Source organism: Pongo abelii, chromosome 1 (genome assembly GCF_028885655.2).
Source record: "Pongo abelii isolate AG06213 chromosome 1, NHGRI_mPonAbe1-v2.0_pri, whole genome shotgun sequence".
Taxonomy (NCBI): Eukaryota; Metazoa; Chordata; class Mammalia; order Primates; family Hominidae; genus Pongo; species Pongo abelii.
Window position 1 is genome coordinate 99,318,128 of NC_071985.2, and position 24,788 is coordinate 99,342,915.

At 46.8% G+C, this 24,788-nt stretch overlaps 1 protein-coding gene across 8 annotated transcripts in view; it reads left to right on the plus strand.

Moving 5' to 3' along the window:
* Positions 1-8,281: 8,281 nt before the first annotated feature.
* The window catches only part of PI4KB (phosphatidylinositol 4-kinase beta), a 36,841-nt gene continuing 20,334 nt past the window's right edge, over positions 8,282-24,788 (plus strand). For 2 of the 8 annotated variants that reach the window (XM_054528273.1, XM_009244471.3), the window contains exons 1-3: positions 8,282-8,724; positions 9,610-9,811; positions 21,021-21,957. In XM_054528273.1, coding sequence (XP_054384248.1) covers positions 9,804-9,811; positions 21,021-21,957 — 945 coding nt within the window. In that variant the 5' untranslated portion in view covers positions 8,282-8,724; positions 9,610-9,803. Of the gene's footprint in view, positions 8,725-9,609; positions 9,812-16,199; positions 17,519-21,020; positions 21,958-24,788 lie in introns of those variants that run through there. The other 6 variants (XM_054528251.2, XM_002810246.6, XM_063727657.1 and 3 more) reach the window with 5 other exon arrangements.

A 24,788-nucleotide genomic window follows, 5' to 3' on the forward strand; every position in this document is an offset into this window, starting at 1 on the left:
CGTGTGTGGTGCCAGGCACCTGTAATCCCAGCTACTTAGGAGGCTGAGGCAGGAGAATAGCTTGAACCCAGGAGGCGGAGGTTGCATTGAGCCCAGATGGCGCCACTGCACTCCAGCCTGGGCTACAGAGCGAGACTCCGTCTAAAAAAAAAAGAAGAAAAATGCCGGGCACGGTGGCTCACACCTGTAATCCCAGCACTTTGGGAGGCCAAGGCAGGCAGATTACCTGAGGTCAGGATTCAAGAACAGCCTGGCCAACATGGTGAAACCCGTCTCTACTAAAAACACACAAAAAATTAGCCTGGCTTGGTGGGGGGCGCCTGTAATCACAGCTACTCGGGAGGCTGAGGCAGGAGAATCACTTGAATGGGGGAGGCGGAGGTTGCAGTAAGCCGAGATTGCACCATTGCACTCCAGCCTGGGCGAAAAGACTGCAGTGAGCCCGGATGGTGCCACTATACTACAGCCTAGGTGACACAGCAAGACCCTGTCTCAATAATTAATTAAAGTAAAATAAACTAAGAATAAACAACCATTATAGTTATCTGTTGGTTGAATAAATGAATGAATGAAAGGCATGAAGTTTGCATTAAAGGATGGAGGAACTGGAGTTAAAGGAATGAGCCAGGCAGTTGTTGCCATTATCCATGTGGAAGGAGATGAAGGACTGGACTAGGATGCAGACAGATGAGAGGTAACAGGCATATGGTAAAATAAACCACTGGCGATAGAATAGATAAGACTCATCCAAATAAATATTGTCCTCACCATGACTGAGATTGAGGATGAATCCATTCACTTTAGAATACCACAGCACTGAATGATTTTGAGATTTTAATGAGTGTTACAGCGTTTTAAAGTAAACTATTCCACCCTATTTTAAAATATATAACATGAAACAAGTTATTCTTCTGTAGTTTAAACAATCTTCAGTTTTTTAGATGAAGGCCTAAACTAAGATTTGGGGGAGTACCACTTCCTCCCTACCATTCCTCACTCTTCTCCTTCTCCACAGTTTCCCGTTCTCCACTCCCATTACCTTTTCCAGTTTTATCATTCATTTTAGTTTATCATAAATTTACTAAAATTTAAAATAACCTTTTGCTATAATGGCCGGGCACGGTGGCTCCCACCTGTAATTCCAGCACTTTGGGAGGCCGAAGTGGGCGGATCACCTGAGGTTAGGAGTTCAAGACCAGCCTGACCAACATGGAGAAATCCCGTCCCTACTAAAAATACAAAAAAAAATTAGCCAGGCGTGGTAGTGCATGCCTGTAATCCCAGCTACTCAGGAGGCTGAGGCAGGAGAATTGCTTGAACCTGGGAGGTGGAGGTTGCGGTGAGCTGAGATCACGCCATTGCACTCCAGCCTGGGCAACAAAAGCAAAACTCCATCTCAAAAAAATAATAAAAATAAAAAATAACCTTCTGCTGTTAAACCAAGGCAAACTCTATATGTGTAGTCTATGGCCTCAAATAAATGAATCTATTGTTTATTTTTGTAGCTAATAATCAGCCTTCTTTAGAAATTAAAGCAAATGCTACACATTCACACAGCATAACAAATGGGGGAATTAATGTCACTGTATATTTGTCTAAGTGTTTTACTTCATGTTGTGGTTTCTCAGTAGTACTACTTCTTCATCCAGAAACATCCTGCTGATTCCATCCTATGTGAAAAATCTGTTCAGCGTTTTATACAGAGAGTTGGCTGGACACAGATACATATATCTCACAGTATATAGAAATGCTCAGGTTGGCCGGGCATGGTGGCTCACACCTGCAATCCCAGCACTCTGGGAGGCTGAGGCAAGTGGATCACCTGAGGTTAGGAGTTCGAGACCAGCCTGGCCAACATAGTAAAACCTCGCCTCTATTAAAAATACAAAAAAAAAAAAAATTAGCCTGGCATGGTGGCGTGTGCCTGTAATCCCAGCTACTTAGGAGGCTGAGGCACGAGAATTGCTTCAACCTGGGAGGTGGAGGTTACAGTCAGCCGAGATTGCACCACTGCACTCCAGCCTGGGCAACAGAGGGAGAATCTGTCTCAAAAAAAAATGCTCAGGCTGGGCACAGTGGAGCCAGGCCTGTGATTCCAGCTACTTGGGAGGCTGAGGTGGGAGGATTGCTTGAGCCTAGGAGCTCAAGAACAGCCTGGGCAACATTGCAAAACCCATCTCCACAAAAAAATTAGCCAGGCGTAGTGGCATGCACCTGTGGACCCAGCTACTTGGGAGGCTGAAGTAGGAGGACTGCTTGAGCCCAGGAGGTGGAGGCTACAGTGAGCTGAGATGGCACCGCTGCACTCCAGCCTGGGTGACAGAGGCGCAAGACCCTGTCTCAAAATAAAAAAAGAAAAGCAATGTTCATAAAGCTAAGCAACAGGCCATGCACCTGTAGTCCTAGCTACTTGGGAGGCTGAGGTGGGAGGACTGCCTGAGCCCAGGATTTCAAGGCTGAAGTGAACGATGATTGTGCCATTATACCCCAGCCTTAAGAGACAGAGCAAGACCTCATCTCTAAAAGTAAAAAAGTTCATAGGGAGGCATTTGTTTACTGGAATAATCAGGCCAGACTCTGTGGCTCACACCTGTAATCCCAGCACTTTGGGAGGTGAGGCAGAGGATTGCTTGAGCCTAGGAGTTCGAGACCAGCCTCAGCAACATGGCGAGATCTCATCTCTACAAAAAAAAATACAAAAAATTAGCTGGGCGTGGTGCTGTGCACCTGTAGTTCCAGCTACTCAGGAGGCTGAGGTGGAAGGATCACTTGAGCCTGGGAGGTTGAGGCTGCAGTTAGCCGAGATGGCACCACTACACTCCAGCCTGCGTAGAGCGAGACCCTGTCTCAATAACAACAAACCCATAATGACAACTATTCTGAAGCTGTTTCCATAAAATGGAATAAAATCTGTTTCATTTGGTTGTAATGAGGAATAAATGAGTTAATGTTTGTATTCATACACAGTAGGGGGCCCAAGCAATAACTGCTGGCTTCTTTTTCATTACCCTGAAAAAAAAAGCCTATGTATCTAAATATCTATATATTGTTCAGGAAAAAAATTCACTCTCTTATAAAAGTTTCTTTAACTCAAGGGTGTTTAAGATATAACTGGAGGCTAGGCGTGGTGGCTCACACCTGTAATCCCAGCACTTTGGGAGGCTGAGGCAGACAGATCTCTTGAGTCCAGGAGTTTGAGACCAGCCTGGCCAACATGGTGAAACCCTGTCTCTACTAAAAACACAGAAATTAGCTGGGAGTGGTGGTTCATGCCTGTAATCGCAGCTACTCGGGAGGCTTTGGCAGGAGAATTGCTTGAACCTGGGAGGCAGAGGTTGCAGTGAGCCAAGGTTGCACTATTGCACTCCAGCCTGGGCAACAGAGTGAGACTCTGTCTTAAAAAAAAAAAAAGAAAAAAAGATATAACTGGAGTTGTATTTTACTGACTTTTGAATAAACCAACTTCTTTCCCCAGTTTGTAAACAAGATAAATAAATGACATTATCTTACTCTGTTGGTAATTTCCTGCCCTCCCCACGCCTCAATGTGCAAAACATATACATACTTTCCTACCAAAGCTAGAGGCTTCATGTGTACACAGGATAGCATAGGTTCCCATAGGGTCACCCAGCATCCAAGTGCAAAACCATCTACACCTATAGTGGCTCCTTGGGATCTTACAGAGAGGTGAGTGATTTTTTTTTTTTTAATCAAAAGAGAATTTTTTAAAAACAGGTTCAGTGAAGTGAGAAATTTTAGAGCATATCACAAATGTTAAGCTTTTTTTTTTTTTTATTTTTTTTTTTTTGAGACAGAGTCTCGCTCTGTCACCCAGGCTGGAGTGCAGTGATGCAATTTCGGCTCACTGCAACCTCTGCCTCCTGGTTTTAAACAATTCTCCCTGCCTCAGCCTCCTAAGTAGCTGGGATTACAGGCACCCACCACCAGGCCTGGCTAATTTTTGTATTTTTTTTTTTTTTTTTTAGTAGAGACGGGGTTTCGCCATGTTGGCCAAGCTGGTCTTGAACTCCTGACCTCAGGTGATCCACCCACTGCAGCCTCCCAACGTGCTGGGATTACAGGCGTGAGCCACCATACCCAGCCGCAAATGTTATGCTTTTACATTTAATATGGGGGGAAAGAATGGCATTCAGTTTTACAATCTGACAACTAAGGAGACTGAGGAGAAAAAAGACAAATCAGGGGGAGGAAAACATAACTTAGTCAAAATATTTATTTAAAAAATATTTTTGGCCGGGTGTGGTGGCTCACGCCTGTAAATCCCAGCACTTTGGGAGGACGAGGCGGGTGGATCACTTGAGGTCAGGAGTTTGAGACCAGCCTGGCCAACATGGTGAAACACTGTCTCTATGAAAAATACAAAAATTAGCTGGGTGTGGTGGTGGGTGCCTGTAATCCCAGCTACTTAAGAAGCTAAGGCAGGAGAATGGCTCCAACCCGGGAGGCGGAGGTTGCAGTGAGCTGAGATGGCACCACTGCGCTCCAGCCTGGACAACAGAGTGAGACTGTCTCAATTTAAAAAAAAAAAGAAAAAGAAAAAAAATATAGATATAAAATATATATATATAAACTAAATCATTTTTGAAAAATAACTATATTTTCCAAAACAAGAAAAAAAATCAATGAGAAAATTGGCATTGTTTTTAAAGGGGGAAATTTCTTTAATGTCAGACTGGGTTCTCATATCTGCTTCTGCATTCAGTCTTTGTGTGTGTGTGTGTGTATGTGTATGTGTGTGTGTGTGTAAGGGTCTCACTCTGTCACCCAGGCTGGAGTGCAGTGGCATGATTGCAGCTCACTGCAACCTCCACCTCCCAGGTTCAAGCAATTCTCCTGCCTAAGCCTTCCCACAGGTGCATACTACCACGTCTCGCTAATTTTTGTGATTTTGGTAGAGACACAGTAGCTCACCCCTATAATCCCAGCGTTTTGGGAGGCCAAGGTGGGCAGATCACCTGAGGTCGGGAGTTCGAGACCAGCCTGGGCAACATGGTGAAACCCCATCTCTACTAAAAATACAAAAATTAGCTGGGCGTGGTGCCGTGCACCTGTAATCCCAGCTACTTGGGAGGCTGAAGCACGACAATCACTTGAACTCGGGAGGCAGAGTTTGCAGTGAGCTGAGATCATGCCACTGCACTCCAGCCTGGGCAAAAAAGCAAGACCCTGTCTCAAAAAAACCAAAAACAAAAAACAGAAGATGATAAAAAAAAAAACTCTCCAGAAAACGGCAGAAAGACAGTCACAAAGGGATGCAAAGAAATTTATACACATGGGCTGGGCACAGTGGCTCACGCCTGTAATCCCAGCACTTTAGGAAGCCAAGGCAGGCGGATCACGAGTTCAAGAGATCAAGACCATCCTGGCCAACATGGTGAAACCCCATCTCTACTAAAAATACAAAAATTAGCTGGGCATGGTGACGCATGCCTGTAATCCCAGCTACTCAGGAGGCCGAGGCAGAAGAATCGCTTGAACCCGGGAGGTGGAGGGTCCCTTGAGCCAAGATTGCGCCATTGCACTCCAGCCTGGGCGACTGAGCGAGACTCTGTCTCAAAAAAAAAAAAAAAAAAAAAAAAGAAAGAAAGAAATTTATACATATGAACCCTTAGAGCTATAAATAGGAAACTTAAAATCTTCTACTTATGTTTGTGTGTGTATTTTTAGTGGGGTGGTCTATAACTGACTAGCTATAAAAAGTTCCTGCTTCAAATTTGAACAGAGATGTTCCTGAAATTTTTTCTGTCATTGGAAAATAAGAAAACTTCCTACTATAAAAAAGGTTGTCACGTCTTTCTACAATGTTTCAAAAGGCTAGTCTTGTGGCTGTTTGGAACGTTATCCCTTGAGGGGATACATGACATTTTAAACTCTAGGCTAAAGCAGGGTCATCGCCTCATGATATTTGCGGGACAGCTGATTGGAAGCTGGCCAAGAGCTGGTGGGCCTAACATGTGGACTGGTGATTCCCCCCAATCCAGACCAGTGGTGAGAATTTTTTTTTTTTTTTTGAGATGGAGTCTCGCTCTGTTGCCCAGGCTGGAGTGCAATGGCGCAATCTCGGCTCACTGCAACCTCTGCCTCTCAGGTTCAAGTGATTCCCTGCCTCACCCTCCCTAGTAGCTGGGATTATAGGCACCCGCCACCATGCCCAGCTAATTTTTGTATTTTTAGTAGAGACAGGGTTTCACCAAGTCAGTCAGGCTGGTCTCAAACTCCTGACCTCGACTGATCCACCCACCTCGCCCTCCCAAAGTGCTGGGATTACAGGCGTGAGCCACCACGCCAAGCCGATATTTTTTTTTTTGAGACAGGGCCTCACTCCGTTGTCCAGGCCGGAATGCAGTGGCATGATCTTGGCTCACTGCAGCCTCTGTCTCCCAGGCTCAAGTGATCCTCCTACCTCAGCCTCCTAAGTAGCTGGGACTACAGGTGCATACTACCAAGCCAGCTAGGCTAATTTTTGTATTTTTGTAGAGACGTGGTTTCACCATGTTGCCCAGGCTGGTCTCAAACCCCTGAGCTCAAGCAATCCGCCCACCTCAGCCTCCCACAGTGCTGGGATTACAGGTGTGAGCCACTGTGCCCAGCTGACAAATTTAAACTATCTTTGGCATTCTTGTCCCCATTCTTTGTTCATCTTTCATACTGTACTCCTGCTTTAAACTAGCTTGTCTGCTTGCCCTCTGCTCATGATATGAGCAAATTCCCATTTATATTCTTCAACATACAATTTTTTTGCTTTCAGAATGCTCGCTCGTCTTTTATTTTGCTGGGTTATATCCAATATCTATTCTAAGACCTGACTCACAATATTTCTAAGAAGCCTTCCATTCATTCATTCACCATATACTGGTGTGTGTGTGTGTGTGTGTGTATGTGTGTGTCCATACACATATAGGCCTTCCAAATTAACTTAAACTCTACTATGCCCCTTCAGCAATTAGCTTAGGTACCCCATTTGTTCTACTGTTGTACATACTGTATGTTTTACACACGCATTTTCAAGCTATTACACTTTATTCTGCCTTCCAATTAAACATTGTAGCAGTGACTCTTCCACCATCTATCCTGTATGATTGTCCCAATAATTAATAATAAAGTACTATAGTAGCAACTTGTACTCTCTTGATCCTAACAAAACCCTGTAATGGGCTAATATTATTTCATTCATATGTCTTCTTGGTAGACATAAGTGGCAGGGAAAATGGCATTAAAGACCCGGGCTCAAATAACTAGCCTCAATGTATTAAATAAGGCCCTAATGAGGGGCATTGCATATTAAGTAAAGCCCTAGGAAAGGCATTGAGATAGAGGTTCTGAGGACAAAGAGGGCTCTAAATCAACAATCTTAAGCGAAAAATACACAAAAAACTTGCTGGGCGAGGTGGCTCGGGCCTATAATCCCAGCACTTTGGTACCTGAGGCCGGCAGATTTGCTTGAGGCTAACAGTTCGAGACAAGCTTGGGCAACATAGCAAGAGCCTGTCTTTACAAAACAAACAAACGAAAAATACACAAAAGCAACACCAGAGGCCTATTTGCATGGCGTGTTTTTGTTTATTTCTTTGGCCTAATATGGTTTCGTTTTGTTTGGAAGAAGGGATTGTGCCCTCCAAGCCTTTGTCGTTTCACTCACCTCTCCCAACCTGGCCCTGTCCAGCCCCTCCCTGGAGGGCTGGGCATATGGATGCTGGAGGTCACAGGCTGCCCAGGCAGGTGGTGACCTCGGAGGCAGAACCACGGCCTCGAGTCGGGCCTCTAACGGCGAAAGACTGACGCGGTTGGACCGCGCCATTCCCGAAATGTTAAAGAGTTTAATCTCCGCATCGTCCTCAAAGATAAGTAGGAAAAGGGCAGTGAGGAAGAACGTCTTCCCCGTCCGCCGTCTTCCTGCGCGCCCTTCTAGGAACCCAGTGTCCATCCCACGGCCTGATTTACTAAAGGAGTCTTGTAGCATACGGGAGGGGGAAAGGTCATTGATTGCAATTACGGTAATTTGGTTAGTTACTCAAACGGTCATTTACATATAACTTGCATGTTAATATACTTCTGGAAGTATGCACATGTCCATACTTCTTTAACAGGGCACCCACGCCCGCCTGCTCACCCTACTTATGCAGCAAATTTTACTTCTCTCTCGGCTTCTTTAGCCTCGCAAACGCTATCGCTTAGGTCCACTTCTTAAATATTGGCCCCGCCTCCCACCCGTAAGCTCCTCCCTTCGCCCTCTCTCCCTCGAGAGCTTCCAAACATCTTTTCCCCGCCCCCTTTTCTATTTCTGAACAGGCATGTTCCGGGCAGCTCACCCGACTCCTTAGATTACTATGGAATCGGTAGGGTCCTGACCGTTGGGGAAGCAGGAAAGCGTATCCTGGGAAGAAAGGCTTGGCTTGGACTCCGGAGAATACTACATCGAGACCTGCTGGGGAATTTTATTTTATTTTATTATTTTTTTGGTCTTGGTTGTACTGAGGGAGGAAGAGGAGGTTGTGTGGCCCGGTCGAACTTGTGGCAGCCTGAAGGCCCCCTCAGGCGGCGCCGCGGGCAGCCCCGCAGCCGGGGCCTGGTGCAGCCGCCGCGGCCGCTGTCAGGGAAGCGCAGGCGGCCAATGGAACCCGGGAGCGGTCGCTGCTGCTGAGGCGGCAGTGTCGGCAGTCCGACCGCGACTGCCCGCACCCCCTCCGCGGGGATCCCCCAGAGGTAAGCTACTCCTCCTCCATGAGTCACCTTTGCCCTGTTGGGGGGGTGGTCCCTCTGCCACCCTGTCCCGCACAGTCTTTCCCACCTGAGTTCGACTACTAAACTGCTCTCCTGGTGTCAGCTGCACTCCGGGTTGCTTCTCCACCCTTTCCTCTCAGGCCTGGGGTCCTCCTCCGCTTTTTGGCTTCCTCTTCTATTAGCTCCTCCTTCTGCCTCGGGGATTCCCCCCTCCCTCACTCATCCCTGTTGCCTACGTCTCGAATTATTCTTTTTTTAAGTGATGAACCCTTTCCACATCAGACGACTCCCATAATGCCCATCCTTGTCCTTCCTCGTCGTCTCTGCCCCTGCCCCAAACCTTTTCCATGGACTCCACCTTTATCTCTTTTCCTAGTTTGCCCTTTTCCTCCGATGTCCCTGTGCAACTCCAGCACTGGGTTCCCATTTCCCTGAGCTAAAGATTGTATCCCTGTCTTCCTGTGCTGCTTCTGATTCCATTACCTCACCGTCACCCACTTACCTAGCCAGCTCCTGGCTTCCAAGAATTGCCTTCTCCTTAAGGGATCTCGGGCCCTTGTCATCAATCCCAAAGTACCATTTACATTCTTACTTTGAACCTACTCCTCACCCTTCTCTGGGATGCATTATGATCCCTCTAACTTTCTTTAGCTTCTCTTCCTCCCTCCTCAATCCCCCAACCTTCTGGAGGTTTCTGTCTGTAGGGGAGAGAGTTGACAGTGCCCTTCCCATTCAGGATTTCCAACTTTGATACCTCCCTCGAGTTTCAAGGATTTCGCTGATCCTGGTGACATTTGGTTCTGTTTTTCCCGTGGGCTTCATGTGTTCTCTGTCACACTCTTTATCTCCACATACCACTTATTTCAGGATCAACTAAACCTTGAACTAAGAAGAAAAATGTGTTGTGAGCAGGGGGAGCCTCAGCTGCCTCAGGCCGTTCAGGACAGAAGGGTGTTTCTGAAGGCCGGAGCAAGTTTTGAAGAAGTCCCTATCAGATTACACTTGGTTGACTACTCCGGAGCAGCCACTAAGAGGGATGAACAGGCCTGCGTGGAAATTGAATGAGATTGTGAGAAATCTTGTTTCAGATTATTTAATTTTAGGCTTTTGTTAAAGGAATCACAGAATAGAATGCCTTCCCACCCCTGTCCAGATCCATGAGGAATCAGTTTATTCTTGTGGTTTACTAGAATAGTTTTGGTTGGTTCCATAAGAACTCAGGCCTGGAGAGGGATAAGGGTGTAACTGGAAAAAGGAACATGAGACAATGGAAAGAGCTTGTACATTCAGAATCAGGACTCCTGGGTTCAGCATGTGACTTCCTCACTTGACCTCTAGAGCGATCCTTTTGGAAAATGGCCCACTCTCTATAGGCATCAGTGCAGTAATAAGTTGGTAGCAGGATGTGGGTTGGGGGAAGAAAATCAGATTTGGTTTATTTGTTTACAAAACATTTTGGGTTCCTCAGGCAAAAGGTATTTACTAGTAGTGGTTTAGTCATCCTGAGAATTTTCCTTCACCTTGGTCTTTCTATCAGATGTTTCTAGTCCACAACAAGGGGTGTAAGTCATTTTGAAAGACAAGCTCCAGGCCTGCTTCCTTCATCTGCTTTGCTTTTTCCCCCAGTGCATTAAGTGGCTGATTTTCTGTGTTGTTCCTCACGTACTTGATCCATAACTCCAGATTCTATAGGTGGAAAGTATGTTTGTGGGAAAGCACTTTGAGGAAGCTGGCTGGAAAAGAGAACTTGGAGCAAACTGAGACTTAGGCAACTAGTTGCTGCCATGTCTCTCTCAGCCTGTGATAGTGAAAGGGCACATGAGATTCCATTCATTTTCTGATTCTAGGCCTGTTTGGGAGTAGTTGTGTCATCTTATCCCACTTCCTTTCTCTTCCTTGTCGTTAGTCATGGTGCAGTCTCCTCATAATTCCCCTTATTAGAAGCTTTCCTGCCAGGCGCGGTGGCTCACACCTGTAATCCCAGCATTTTGGGAGGCCGAGGCAGGCAGATCACCCGAGGTCAGGAGTTCGAGACCAGTCCGGCCAACATGGTGAAACCCCGTCTCTACTAAAAATACAAAAAATTAGCTGGGCATGGTGGCGGGCTTCTGTAATCCCAGCTACTCCGGAGGCTGAAGCAGGAGAATTACTTGAACCCAGGAGGCGAAGGTTGCAGTGAGCCGAGATCATGCCACTGCACTAGCATGACTGGGTGACTGAGTGAAACTCAGTCTCAGGAAAAAAAAAAAAAGCAGCTTTCCTCCTTGGAAGCATCCCCAACCAGAAATCATTTTTCCTCTCATTTCCCTGCTTCTTAGAGTTGGGTACACACTCCATGAGAATGCTGAACACCATCCAAAGCAGCAAATTGAGATTCCTTGATTTGGGGAAGAGGTTTGGGAGGAACCCTTCAATAATTGGCATGGGACAAGAGGGGACCCAGTCCAAGTGTATTTGGGACTCGCAGTAGGGAGGAACAATTCAGAGAGAGGTGAGTGCACAAGCTGCTTTCTTTGCCATCTGTCTGTTTCAGTAGCGGCTTCCATAGCTGGCTTGGGCTGTCTGGCTGGAATCTGCTTATACCAGCTCCATGGCTCTGCACAGAGTTCTCAGCCTGAATCAATATTGACTTAACTACCATGAGACCACTGCCCTCCCTGCCCTCCCTGCCCTCGTGGTAGTAGCTTGAGAATGCCCTCTCCCCTAATGCCCACACTCTCTGGGCCTTTGTGTCAGCATTTACCTGGATCCTGGTAGGGCTGGAGCTGGCTTGACTGCCTGGCCCTGAGTTCCTATAAGGAAAAAGGAGTACTCAATCTCTACCTTTACCATTGAGGTCAAAGGGGAGAGATGAGTTGAGACATCCTTAAAGAAAGGTTTGAGTTAGACGTTAAGACATGAGGAGGAACTCCTCAACAGCAGAACAGGCAGCCAAAGATGATATGGAGTCTCTTTTGAGGAGCAACCTGTCTTTAAAAATTATTTTTGGGCTGGGCACCGTGGTGCATGCCCGTAATCCCAGTGCTTCGGGAGGCCGAGGTGGGCGGATCGCTTGAGGTCAGGAGTTGGAGACCAGCCTGGCATGTTCGAGACAACATGGTGAAACCCCGTCTCTACTAAATATACAAAAATTAGCCAGGTGTGGTGGCATGTGCCTGTAATTCCAGCTACTCGGGAGGCTGAGGAAGAGAATCGCTTGAACCTGAGAGGCAGAAGTTACAGTGAGCTGAGATGGCGCCACTGCACTCCAGCCTGGGTGACACAGCCAGACTCCATCTCAAAAAAAAATTTTTTTTTGAAGGAATGCATGCATTTGGTAACAAATCCAATGGTACTCAAAGAGTTTATGAAGAAAAACAGCAGTCCTGTTTCCATTCATCCCTACTCCTGTTCTCGCAGAGTTAACCTCTTTAATTATCTCAGTGTTCTGAAGGTTATCACCATAGCTTTAGATAAAATGCTTGTTCCTCTATTTCTTTGTTTTTTTGTTTTTGTTGTTGTTTTTGTTTGTTTGAGATGGAGTCTCATTCTGTCGCCCAGGCTAGAGTGCAGTGGCATGATCTTGGCTCACTGCAACCTCTGCCTTGGGGTTCAAGCAGTTCTCCTGCCTCAGCGTCCCGAGTAGCTGGGATTACAGTTGCCCACCACCACGCCTGGCTAATTTTTTGTATTTTTTGGTAGACACGGGGTTTCACCATGTTGGCCAGGCTGGTCATGAACTCCTGACCTCAGGTGATCCACCTGCCCCGGCCTCCCAGAGTGCTGGGATTACAGCGATCTCAGCTCACTGCAACCTCCGCCTCCCAGGTTTAAGCAATTGTTCTGCCTCAGCCTCCCAAGTAGCTGGGATTACAAGCACCCGCCACCACGCCTGGCTAATTTTTTATATTTTTTAGTAAAGACGGGGTTTCACCATGTTGGCCAGGCTGGTCACAAAGTGCTGACCTCAGGTGATCCACCCACCTCAGCCTCCCAGAGTGCTGGGATTACAGGCATGAGCCACCGCGCCCGGCCATTTGTTCCTCTATTTCTTTACTTATTGTTACAAACAAGGATTTAGCTTTAGAGGATATGTCTTTCATTTATATAATTATGTCATTTTTATTTCTTCTACTGGACACCTGTATAACTTTAAATAATATTTAATATATTTGAAGCTTTCTTTCTTTTCCATTAACTTTTGACAGTCTCTCTTAATTCACCTTGTAGAATGAATGTCAGATATTGGTTTCCTTACCCGTTTTTCCATCTCTTGTGGATCCATCTCAAATGATTATGAGATGTATAAAAAAAGGATAGAGGAGACTAGTTTTGGTGGCTCATGCCTTGTAATCTCAGCACTTTGGGAGGCCTAGGTGGGAGGATAGCTTGAGGCCAGGAAGAAGCTTTCCTCCTTGGAAGCATCCCCAACCAGAAATCATATAGTGAGCCATGATTCCACCACTGCACTCCAACCTGGGCAACAGAGTAAGAGCCTGTCTCTTAGAAAAAGGAAAAAAATAAAAAGGCAAGGGGTGGGGAAATAAAGGATCCTTTAAAAGGAGGAAAATTGAGCCTGCCTGCCTGCTTGGAAGCAGGGCACTAAATCAGATGATCTCTTAAAGCCATTCTGTGAAAGTATAAGAACATAAAAATATCAGAATTGGCGCAAACCAATCCATATTTATCTAGTCCATGGAAAAAAATTTGAAAAAGAATGGTGATTAACTGGGTGAGGGGATTGATTTGGGGCTCTTTACCATTCTGTCCTAGCAGAGACCGATCCAATAAGTCCTTTAATGGAGGCCAGTAGAAAGTTGTTTGCCTGGAATCTTTTGAGGTGATAAGAAATGGGGAGCTAGGTTAAGCAATAGCATCGCCTCCCCACAGAGTCCTCTGCAGACATGTATTTTAACTGCTCAGTCACACAGAACATATGTGTAGATCTTCTGTGTCTTCTCCAGCTGCTGTTCTGCGTGACCTGTAACAATTCCTTGTCACTCAGACCAGAATTCCCTACTTTGCCCAGTTGGGAGCTGTGGAACTCAGTCAGTTGTCAACTTTTCCTAGGGGCCAGCTGTTAGGCTGTGGAACAGGGGAGGCCTTTTCCATTTCCCTTCCAGTCTGACTGGAAGGAGAATTTAGGTTCCCAGTGTGAAGTGTAGAGCTTCAGTTGTCTGAACCCCCTTGAAGGCCATAGGAGTCATTTAATATTAAAAATTTAGATTGTCTTCTGTCACTTTTTTCTTATTCCTCTGACTTAGAAGGGGAAGGCTGTTGAATACAGGACTTTTTCCTTCACTTTTTCTTTTGCTTTCTAGTCCTTTCACTTTCTTTAGAACAGTTACCCTCAAAGGCATTTTTTTTTTTTTTAAGACAGAGTCACACTCTGTCACCCAGGCTGGAGTGCAGTGGTGCGATCTCAGCTCACTGCAAGCTCCGCCTCCCGGGTTCACGCCATTCTCCTGCCTCAGCCTCCTGAGTAGCTGGGACTACAGGCGCCCACCACCACGCCTGGCTAATTTTTTGTATTTTTAGTAGAGAGGGGGTTTCACCGTGTTAGCCAGGATGGTCTCGATCTCCTGACCTCGTGATCTGCCCTCCTCAGCCTCCCAAAGTGCTGGGATTACAGGCGTGAGCCACCACGCCCTGCCCACAAAGGCATATTTTCTTGGCATTCAAAAATAAATGAACCAAGCTGGGCACAGTGGCTCACACCTGTAATCCCAGCACTTTGAGAGGCTGATTGCTTGAGGCAAGGAGTTCAGGACCAGCCTGAGCAAACAGAGCGAGACCCTGTGTCTATAAAACAATTGTTTTAATTAAAAAAGAAAATGAACTGATGTTGAGAACCATATCTGGATTTAGGTTTTGGAGAATCCGTTTCCTATTTTTTTTTTTTTGAGATGGAGTCTAGCTCTGTCGCCAGGGTGGAGAGCACGCAGTGGCACGATCGGACTCCCTGCAATCTCCGCCTCCCGGGTTCAAGCGATTTTCCTGCCTCAGCCTCCTGAGTAGCTGGGACTACAGGCATGCGCCACCACACCCAGCTAATTTTTGTATTTTTAGTAGAGATGGGGTTTCACTGTGTTGGCCAGGATGGTCTCAATCTCTTGACCTTGCGATCCACCCGCCTTGGCCTTCCAAAGTGCTGGGATTACCCGCCCCCAGCCTATTTATTATTATTATTATTATTATTATTATTTTATTATTATTATTATTTGAGACGGAGTTTCGCTCTTGTTGCCCAGGCTGGAGTGCAATGGCGCGATCTCAGCTCACCACAACCTTCGCCTCCCGGGTTCAAGGGATTCTCCTGTCTCAGCCTCCCGAGTTGCTGGGATTACAGGCATGCACTACGAAGCCCAACTAATTTTTTATTTTTAGTAGAGACAGGGTTTCTCCGTGTTGGTCAGGCTGGTCTCTAACTCCTGACCTCAGGTGATCCGCCCTCCTTGGCCTCCCAAAGTGCTGGGATTACAGGCGTGAGTCAACGTGATGGCCATCTTTTATTATTTAAATTGCTAAAGCAGGCTGGGTGTGGTAGCTCATGCCTATAATCCTAGCACTTTGGGAGACTGAGACAGGAAGATCACTTTGAGCCCAGGAGTTTGAGACCAGCCTGGCCAACATGGAGAGACCTCGTCTCTACCAAAAAAATACAAAAATTAGCTGGGTGTGGTGGTGCATGCCTGCAGTCCCAGCTGCTTGGGAGGCTGAGGTGGAAGGATCACTTGAGCCCAGGAAGTCAAGGCTGCAGCGAGCTATGATCTCACCACTGCACTGCACCCTGGGCAACAGAGCCAGACCCTGTCTCAAAAAAAATAAAATAGGCCAGGAACAGTGGCTCACACCTGTAATCCCAACACTTTGGGAGGCCGAGGCGGGCACTTTGGGAGTCTGAGGCCAGGAGTTCAAGACCAGTCTGGCCAACATGGCAAAACCCCATCTCTACTAAAAATACAAAAATTAGCTGGGCATGGTGGGTGGTGCATGCCTGTAATCCCAGCTGCTCAAGCTGAGGCAAGAGAATTGCTTGAGCTTAGGAGGTGGAGGTTGCAGTGAGCTGAGATCACGCCAGTGCACTCCAGTCTGGGCAACAGAGTGAAACCCTGTCTCAAAAAAAAAATTAAAAATAAGGCCTGGCACGGTGGCTCACATCTGTAATCTTAGCACTTTGGGAGGCCGAGGCAGGCGGATCACCTGAGGTCAGGAGTTTGAGACCAGCTTGGCCAACATGGTGAAACCCTATCTCTATAAAAAATACAAAAATTAGCCGGGCATGGTGGTGGGTGCCTGTAATCCCAGCTACTTGAGAGGGCTGAGGCAGGAGAATCGCTTGAACCTGGGAGGCGGAGGTTGCGGTGAGCTGACATTGCGCCACTGCACTCCACTCCAGCCAGGGCAACAGAGCAAGACTCCATCTCAAAAAAATAAATAAAATAAAATAAAATAAAAATAATAGTAATAATAAATAGCTAAAGCAATTTAACCCTATTCCCTACAACACCTTCTTCTCCATATGACTTGCTTCAGATGCAGGCAGTGCCTGGGTTCCTGAGAAGCCAGGGAAGAGACCCAGCTCCAGTTTGGTGGTTTCTAGTGGCAGAGCTGCTTATATAGGAGAGGAGTCTGTTTTTCCTGCACCTCTCAACATTGTCTAGCTCCCTGAGGAGTAAAAGCTGCCAGGAGGGAGAATCTGTTCAGTAGCAAAATCCTCTGGATACTGTGATGTGATTCTTAGCTGAGCCCTGGGAGTTTTTCTTTTGCCTGTGAGATAAAAGAGGTGATAGTATCCTTATTTGCCTTCCTGGTGCCAGTAATAATCCCAATCGTAGTTAATTGGGGCAGGCATCTGCTAAATTTTCTAGTGAGGTCTGAGACACTATTATGTGGGAGAATGTCTGAACTGTATTTCCCTTGAAAGTTTTGAAAAGTGGACTTCTAGGAGCTTTCAGTGACTTAAAAGTCTGTGGACTAGAGGGAGAGGAAAGGATGTACCAAACATAGAGACAGAGAAAAAGAAGTTGATTGTTTAAGATGATTGAGGCTATCACATGTTTCTAAGCAGACCTAAAAGGTAGTGGTCCCAGTTGAATCGGTGACCCTCTGATGAGAGTGCCCTACGAAGGTGTGGCAGGGAATGATTAAAGCTTCCTTCTTATTATTCCTGTGCAACTCACAATTGCGAGTAGAGACAGGTCCACATAGGCAGCCATGCTGGTTCTACTGCTCAGAGGGCACTACCTAATTTTGGGAGAGAGCATAGTGAAAGAGTTGATGCCTTCTTACCAATACCAAGCTCAATCTGCATCAGGGATATTAAATTCAGGAATGAACTTGCTTGGCAGAGTTGGCAGAAAGGAACAGAAGTAGCCTTTTTTGGTGATCTCTGAGAACAGAAGAGTTCCCCATCCGTCTTTCTGCAAAACTTTAGTGGTGACTGCTGGGAGGCAGGGAGCTGGACTATATGATATTGGGCAGTTAAAAGTAACCTTGGGCCAGGCATGGCAGCTCACACCTGTAATCCCAGCACTTTGGGAGGCCGAGGTGGGCGGATCACGAGGTCAGGAAATCGAGACCATCCTGGCTAACGTGGTAAAACCCCGCCTCTACTAAAAATACAAAAAATTAGCCAGGCGTGGTGGTGGTGGGCATCTGTAGTCCCAGCTACTTGTGAGGCTGAGGCAGGAGAATGGCATGAACTCAGGAAGCGGAGCTTGCAGTGAGCCGAGATTGCACCACTGAATCCAGCCTGGGCGACAGAGCGAGACTTCGTCTCAAAAAGAAAAAAAAGGTAACCTTAACATTTCAGAGGTAGAAGAACAGACACTGGAAGGGTGGTGGTGGAAAACAGCCTCCCAGAAGGACTAACGAATCTCTAGGCCTCCTTATTCCACCTACCCAAAGTATATGCATCCAGGGTCACCAGGGTTGAAGGTGATGTCACTAATATGTGGAAATTACCTGTATTCCAACTCTACAAAATCTTTCCTCTTGCTCATGCTCTTGAGTGTGTCTTAGACTCACTCTATTAGCATTTTTGTGAAGAGGCCTCTGAGTCTGAGTCCTTTGTTAGCTATAGTCAGATTCTGGAGCCAGGTTGATCTGATGAAATTTCCCCAGTTCTGCACTGATTCCAGATTTGGTGAGGCTCTGAAGGATTGCTCTTTGAGAGCAGTGGCTTTGGTCAGCATTGTTCTTTCATCGAACTTCCTTCCAACAGTCCCTCCAGAGGAGGTGTTCTTTGTTTTGTGACTCCTGTTCCTCCCTATTCTTTGGAAGGCCTAGATCTATGAGTCCTAGTCTGATTTCTTTTTGCCTTTTCAATTGTCCCTCCAGTTGTTAGAATGTGTGTATGACAGCGGGGGGAGTGGTATTGGGGCAGAGAAGGCTGTCATAAGTATTTCTGGAAGATTCTCAAACAGTTGGAACTCTTTGCTTCCCTTATAAAACAATACAAGTTTTATGTTACACACACACTGGTTAGTAACCTTTTAGGTGATAAGGATTCAACTAGCATTTCTTTTTCTTTTTTTTTTTTTTTTTTGAGACAGTCTCGCTGGTCTTGAACTCCTGACCTCAAAGTGATCCACCCGCCTCGGCCACCCAGTGCGCTGGGATTACAGGCATGAGTCACTGTGCCCAGCCTCAACTAGCATATATTGAGTACTACTATGTATCAAAGACTGTGCTAGATTCTTTCGTATACATGATGGTATTTGTTCCACATAGCAACAATGAGAAGAAAGTGTTTTTTCCCAATTTGCAGTTGAGGATAAACGGCTTGCATAAATTGCACATTTCTGAAAGGCTGAATGAGGATTCTGAACCCCAGCCTATTTGCCTTCAAGTCCAGAGCTCTTTCCATTATATGTTAGCAGCCACGGCACTGGAGAAAGAGGGTGTGATGTCATGACGTCAGACAACCAGAGAAATGGCACAGCTTTGGCAGGGTTGATGATGGTTGTTTTAGAGTTGCCTTCTTCTAAGTGAAGCCTGGCATGGTATTTTCTGGCCTTTATTTTCTGGGAGCTTTGAGTTTAAAAGAGAAGGTAAAAAATACCTGTAACTAGAAAAATATATCAAGACTTTAATTTTATTTATGTATTTATGTATTTATTTGAGACAGAGTTTCGCTCTGTTACCTGGGCTGGAGTGCAGCGGCGCGATCTCGGCTCATCACAACCTCTGCCTCCCGGGTTCAAGCGATTCTCCTGCCTCAGCCTCCCAAGTAGCTGGGATTACAGGCATGTGCCACCACGCCCAGCTAATTTTGTATTTTTAGTAGAGACGAGGTTTCTCCGTGTTGGTCAGGCTGGTCTCGAACTCCTGACCTCAGGTAATCCGCCTGCCTCAGCCTCCCAAAGTGCTGGGATTACAGGATTACAGGTGTGAGCCACCGCGCCTGGCCTTTTTTTTTTTTTTTTGAGACAGAGTCTCACTCTGTCTCCAGGCTGGAGTGCAATGGCGTAATCTTGGCTCACTGCAACCTCCACCTCCCAGGTTCAAGCAATTCTCCGGCCTCAGCCTCCTGAGTAGCTGGGATTACAGGCGCCTGCCACCACGCCTGGCTAATTTTTGTATTTTTAGTAGAGATGGGGTTTCACCATGTTGGCCAGGATGGTCTCGATCTCTTGACCTCGTGATCTGCCCGCCTTGGCTTCCCAAAGTGCTGGGATTACAGGCGTGAGCCACTGCGCCCAGCCAAGACTTTAATATTAAATAAAGATGGCTGAGCATGGTGGTTCACACCTGTAATCCTAGTGCTTTGGGAGGCTGAGACAGGAGAATTGCTTGAGGCCAGGCATTCAAAGCTAGCCTGGGCAACACAGCAAGACCCCATCTGTACAAATAAAATTTTTTTTAATTAGCTCAGCATGATGGCACACACCTATAGTCCTAGCTACTCAGGAGGCTGAGGCAGGAGGATGCCTTGAGCCTAGGAGTTCAAGGTTACAGTGAGCTATGATCATGCCACTGCACTCCAGCCTAGGCAACAGAGCAAGACTTTTCTCTAAAAAATAAAAATAAAGGTGAGATGCACAGGACCTGTGTGTAGAATGTTATATGAGTAAGGAAATACAGTCTAAAGTGGAAAATAAAAAGGTTATAGCAGGCATTTAAAGGGAGACAAGAAGAGCAAGTGGATAGAAAAGTGTTTGAAGAGTTAGGGAACAAGGGAGTAACACCTGAATTGCTTCTCAGTCTACCCGAAGAATCTGTAAATCACCAGGCATGGTGGCTCATGCCTGTAATTCCAACACTTTAGGAGGCTGAGGAGGGAGGATTGCTTGAGCTCAGTTCAAGACCAGCCTGGGCAACTTGGTGAGACCTTGTCTCTACAGAAAAATTTAAAAAATTAACCAGGCATGGTGGCACATGCGTGTAGTCCTGGATACTTGGGAAGCTGAGGTGGGAGGATTGCTTGAACCCAGAAAATCAAGGCTACAGTGAGTTCTGATCGTGCCACTGCACCCCAGCCTGGGCAACAGAGCAAGACCCTGTCTCAAAAATAATAAGATTAAAAATTTAAAAATAAGCCAGGCATGGTGGTGTGCACCTGTGGTCCTAGCTACTTGGGAGGCTGAGGTGGGAGGCTTGCTTGAGCCCAGATTGTGCAACTGCACTCCAGCCTGGGTAACAGAGCAAGACCTTGTCTCAAAAAAAAAAAAGAATTTGTAAATCTAGGCCAGGCACAGTGACTCACGCCTGTAATCCCAGCACTTTGGGAGGCTGAGGCGGGCGGATCATGAGGTCAGGAGATGGAGACAATCCTGGCTAACATGGTGAAACCGTGTGTCTACTAAAAATACAAAACAAAATTAGCCGGACGTTGTGGTGGGCGCCTATAGTCCCAGCTACTTGGGAGGCTGAGGCAGGAGAATGGTGTGAACCCGGGAGGCAGAACTTACAGTGAGCTGAGATTGCGCCACTGCACTCCAGCCTGGGTGACAGAGCGAGACTCCGTCTCAACAACAACAACAACAACAACAAGAATTTATAAATCTATATAAATACAACATATACAAAACAACATTTCACATATATAAGCTAAGAACAGAGGTTAAGCTGAGTAACTACAGGAGGAATGACGAGTAATGTAATCAGAACTGGAGGTAGTCAGGAAAGCTTCCTAGGAAATGTCTTCTTATCTGATTTTGAAGGAGTCCAGGAAGACAAAAAGAGGAGGTGCCTGGGAAGGTGTCATAGCAAAGGGAAGATCTGAGGATGGCACCACTAACCAGTGTGTGTATGTGTCTCCCTTTCTGTTCTTTTCTCTCTCCCTCTTCCTGTAGCTTGGAAGCTCGAAGTCTGGCTGTGGCCATGGGAGATACAGTAGTGGAGCCTGCCCCCCTGAAGCCAACTTCTGAGCCCACTTCTGGCCCACCAGGGAATAATGGGGGGTCCCTGCTAAGTGTCATCACGGAGGGGGTCGGGGAACTATCAGTGATTGACCCTGAGGTGGCCCAGAAGGCCTGCCAGGAGGTGTTGGAGAAAGTCAAGCTTTTGCATGGAGGCATGGCAGTCTCTAGCAGAGGCACCCCACTGGAGTTGGTCAATGGGGATGGTGTGGACAGTGAGATCCGTTGCCTAGATGATCCACCTGCCCAGATCAGGGAGGAGGAAGATGAGATGGGGGCCGCTGTGGCCTCAGGCACAGCCAAAGGAGCAAGAAGACGGCGGCAGAACAACTCAGCTAAACAGTCTTGGCTGCTGAGGCTGTTTGAGTCAAAACTGTTTGACATCTCCATGGCCATTTCATACCTGTATAACTCCAAGGAGCCTGGAGTACAAGCCTACATCGGCAACCGGCTCTTCTGCTTTCGCAATGAGGACGTGGACTTCTATCTGCCCCAGTTGCTTAACATGTACATCCACATGGATGAGGACGTGGGTGATGCCATTAAGCCCTACATAGTCCACCGTTGCCGCCAGAGCATTAACTTTTCCCTCCAATGTGCCCTGTTGCTTGGGGCCTATTCTTCAGACATGCACATTTCCACTCAACGACACTCCCGTGGGACCAAGCTACGGAAGCTGATCCTCTCAGATGAGCTAAAGCCAGCTCACAGGAAGAGGGAGCTGCCCTCCTTGAGCCCGGCCCCTGACACAGGGCTGTCTCCCTCCAAAAGGACTCACCAGCGCTCTAAGTCAGATGCCACTGCCAGCATAAGTCTCAGCAGCAACCTGAAACGAACAGCCAGCAACCCTAAAGTGGAGAATGAGGATGAGGTAAAATTCTGGGGAGGGCCGGAGACAAAAGGTGGTAGAGGGCTGCATGGAGACAAGATGCCTCCTGTATACACACAGGGTTACGCTGTTCTTTCTGTCCTCCCTCTGTTTCATTTCACTGATAAAAGCATGGAATGTTAGAATGGAAAGACCTTAGAATTCATGTATTTTGCCTGCCTTAGTTTACAAAGGAAGAACTCAGACCCAGAGAGATAAAGTGAGTTGCCTCAGGTCATATAGGTCATGGCAAGGCTGATGCTCCTGACTGTGTCCCAAATCATTTTTAAACTGCACTGGCCAGGCGCGGTGGCTCACGCTTGTAATCCCAGCACTTTGGGAGGCTGAGGCAGGCAGATGATGAGGTCAGGAGTTTGAGACCAGCCTGGCCAACATGGCAAAATCCCGTCTCTAGTAAAAATACAAAAATTAGCCAGGCGTGGTGGCGGGCGCCTGTAATCCCAGCTACTTGGGAGGCTGAGACAGGAGAATCACTTGAACCCGGGAGGCAGAGGTTGCAGTGACCAGAGATCGCGCCACTGCACTCCAGCTTGGGCGACAGAGTGAGACTCCATCTCAAAATAAATAAATAAATAAATAAACTGCCATTCCATTAACATCTACTGTGTTAATGAGATCTGTGGCAGAAGCCCTCCACACCCTGACCTGAGACTTGAGATAGCTACCAGAGCCTCTCAGAGCAGCATCTGTGGGAAAGGAAAAGGTACTATTGTCTTTGTGTGTGCTGGGGTAGGGGAGATGTTAGAACATCAGCTTCATTCTCCTGGCCACTCCTCCTCATAATCTAATCCCTTTTCACTACCCCCTGAAGATCCTACCTTTTGTTGACGTAAGTGTAAGGTTCATTCTCTTATCACTGAGGCATCTGGAGAATGCCTTCGTTGCCTGCCTTTCCTTATGGGGAAGAGTGCCTTGCTGGTATCTTTCCCATGCCATTTGGGAGAAGCACAAAGGGAAGAGAAAGCACTCTTAGTATAGAGTAAATATAGTGCCTAGTCAAGGACCTGGAGGCTGGGAAGAAGAGGAAGCTACAGCAGCAGTTGGAGGTATAACTTAGGATATAGAGCAGGGAAGAGGTGGCCACATGAATAGGTTATACCCACTCTTCACTCCGCATCTGGACAGATAGCAGGGAAAGCTGCCCAGTGGACTACCAAGTGTCAGTGACCTGGTGTCCCAGCCAGACAATGGTGCTCCAGTCCTCCCCTCTGACTCACCATTGGCCAGGCTCCCATCCTGGCTTCCAACCCAGCCTAGAAAAGAAGGGAGAAAAAAAGTGGGAATTTGCACTTTTTGAAAAATGCGGATAGCTATGGTCCTGGCATCTGCCTCTGTGGGGTATATAACCCACCCACGTTTTTGATACAATGGGACTTCTTTCAAATAGAGGGAAGTCAGAGTGACTAGAGAAAAGGAAGAGGGAGGGAGACTATAGAGCCTGCTCTGTGGAAATTTGGAATTTTGTTAGGATACTTTAATAATGGTAAAGCTAAAAGTGCTAACATTTATTCAGCACTTATGTGCCAGGCATCTTGCCAGGTACTTTACATTTAATCCTCACAACCGTGCTAAGAGACAGGTATTATTTTACCAGCGAGGAAACCGAGGCTTAGAAAGATTAGATGTTTTGCCCAAGGTCCCTCAACTAGTGAATCTCAGACCAGGACTCAAATCTCCAGCTGGTACTCATAATCATTCAGCTGAACTGCCTTGGTTATTTCTCAATATCTACTTCCTGAGGTCCCCAGCTGTCAGAAGCCATGTGGGGAAGAACGGCCCAGGCTATGGCCATCTAAGCTTCCACATCCATGCACAGGCAAAGCCAAAACTGTTGTCAGAACTAGAATGGACCGTTTTCATATCTGGTTGAGCTTGGCAGCAGAGCCCTGGGTCATGAAGAGAAGTTGCTGCAGAACAAGAAGAGTCATCCAGATTCTAGTGGAACATGAAGGGTTGGATAGCTGTCTCATCTTGGAGTCAAACCTGTAGCAGAGGGTGAGCAGCTGGAAGTGAATTCCTTGGTGCCTCTTGTCAGGCTTGGCTTTTCTCTGTATCCATTTTGTAGTGCTCATCTTAGGACCAGAAAAGCTGAGGCCTCAGGGCTTTTCTTACTCTGCTGATCCTTGGTCCCTCTTTCCTTGCATCTAACTCCCACTCCAGGATAAGATTATGGATGGCACTGAGAGGCAGGTATTAGGTGAATACTTACATCATTTAGGGTGGGTTCTGTAGCTGCCATTCTTTCCAACGTGACTCCTTATCTTGGGTCACTAGATCCAGGAAAGGAAGGAGATACTATGTTCCTAGGCACTCCTGCATTATCTGATACTGACAGAATGAAATACCTGAATTCACTATGGCTCCACAGAAAATGGGAGAGCAAGAAAGAGACAGAAACGTGAATATCACTAGGTTTCTAAGCATTAGAGTCTTCAGCACAGGGATCTCTCCCAACCCTTTTCCTTCCTTCCTTCCGTCTGTCCTTCCTTCCTTCCTTCCGCCCACCTGTCTGTCTGTCCGTCTGCCCTTTTTCTTGCAACAGGGTCTTGCTCTGTTGCCCAGGCTGGCGTGCAGTGGCACAGTCGTAGCTCACTGTAGCCTTTAACTCCTGGGCTCAAGCAATCCTCCCATCTTAGCCTCCCAAGTACCTGGGGCTACAGCTATGTACCACCACACCTGGCTAATTTTTTAAAAAATTTTTTGTAAAGATGAGGTCGTGCTCTGTTGCCCAAGCTAGTCTCAAACTCCTGGCTTCAAGTCATCCTCTCGCCTCAGACTCCCAAGTCACTGGGATTACAGGCATGAGTGACTAG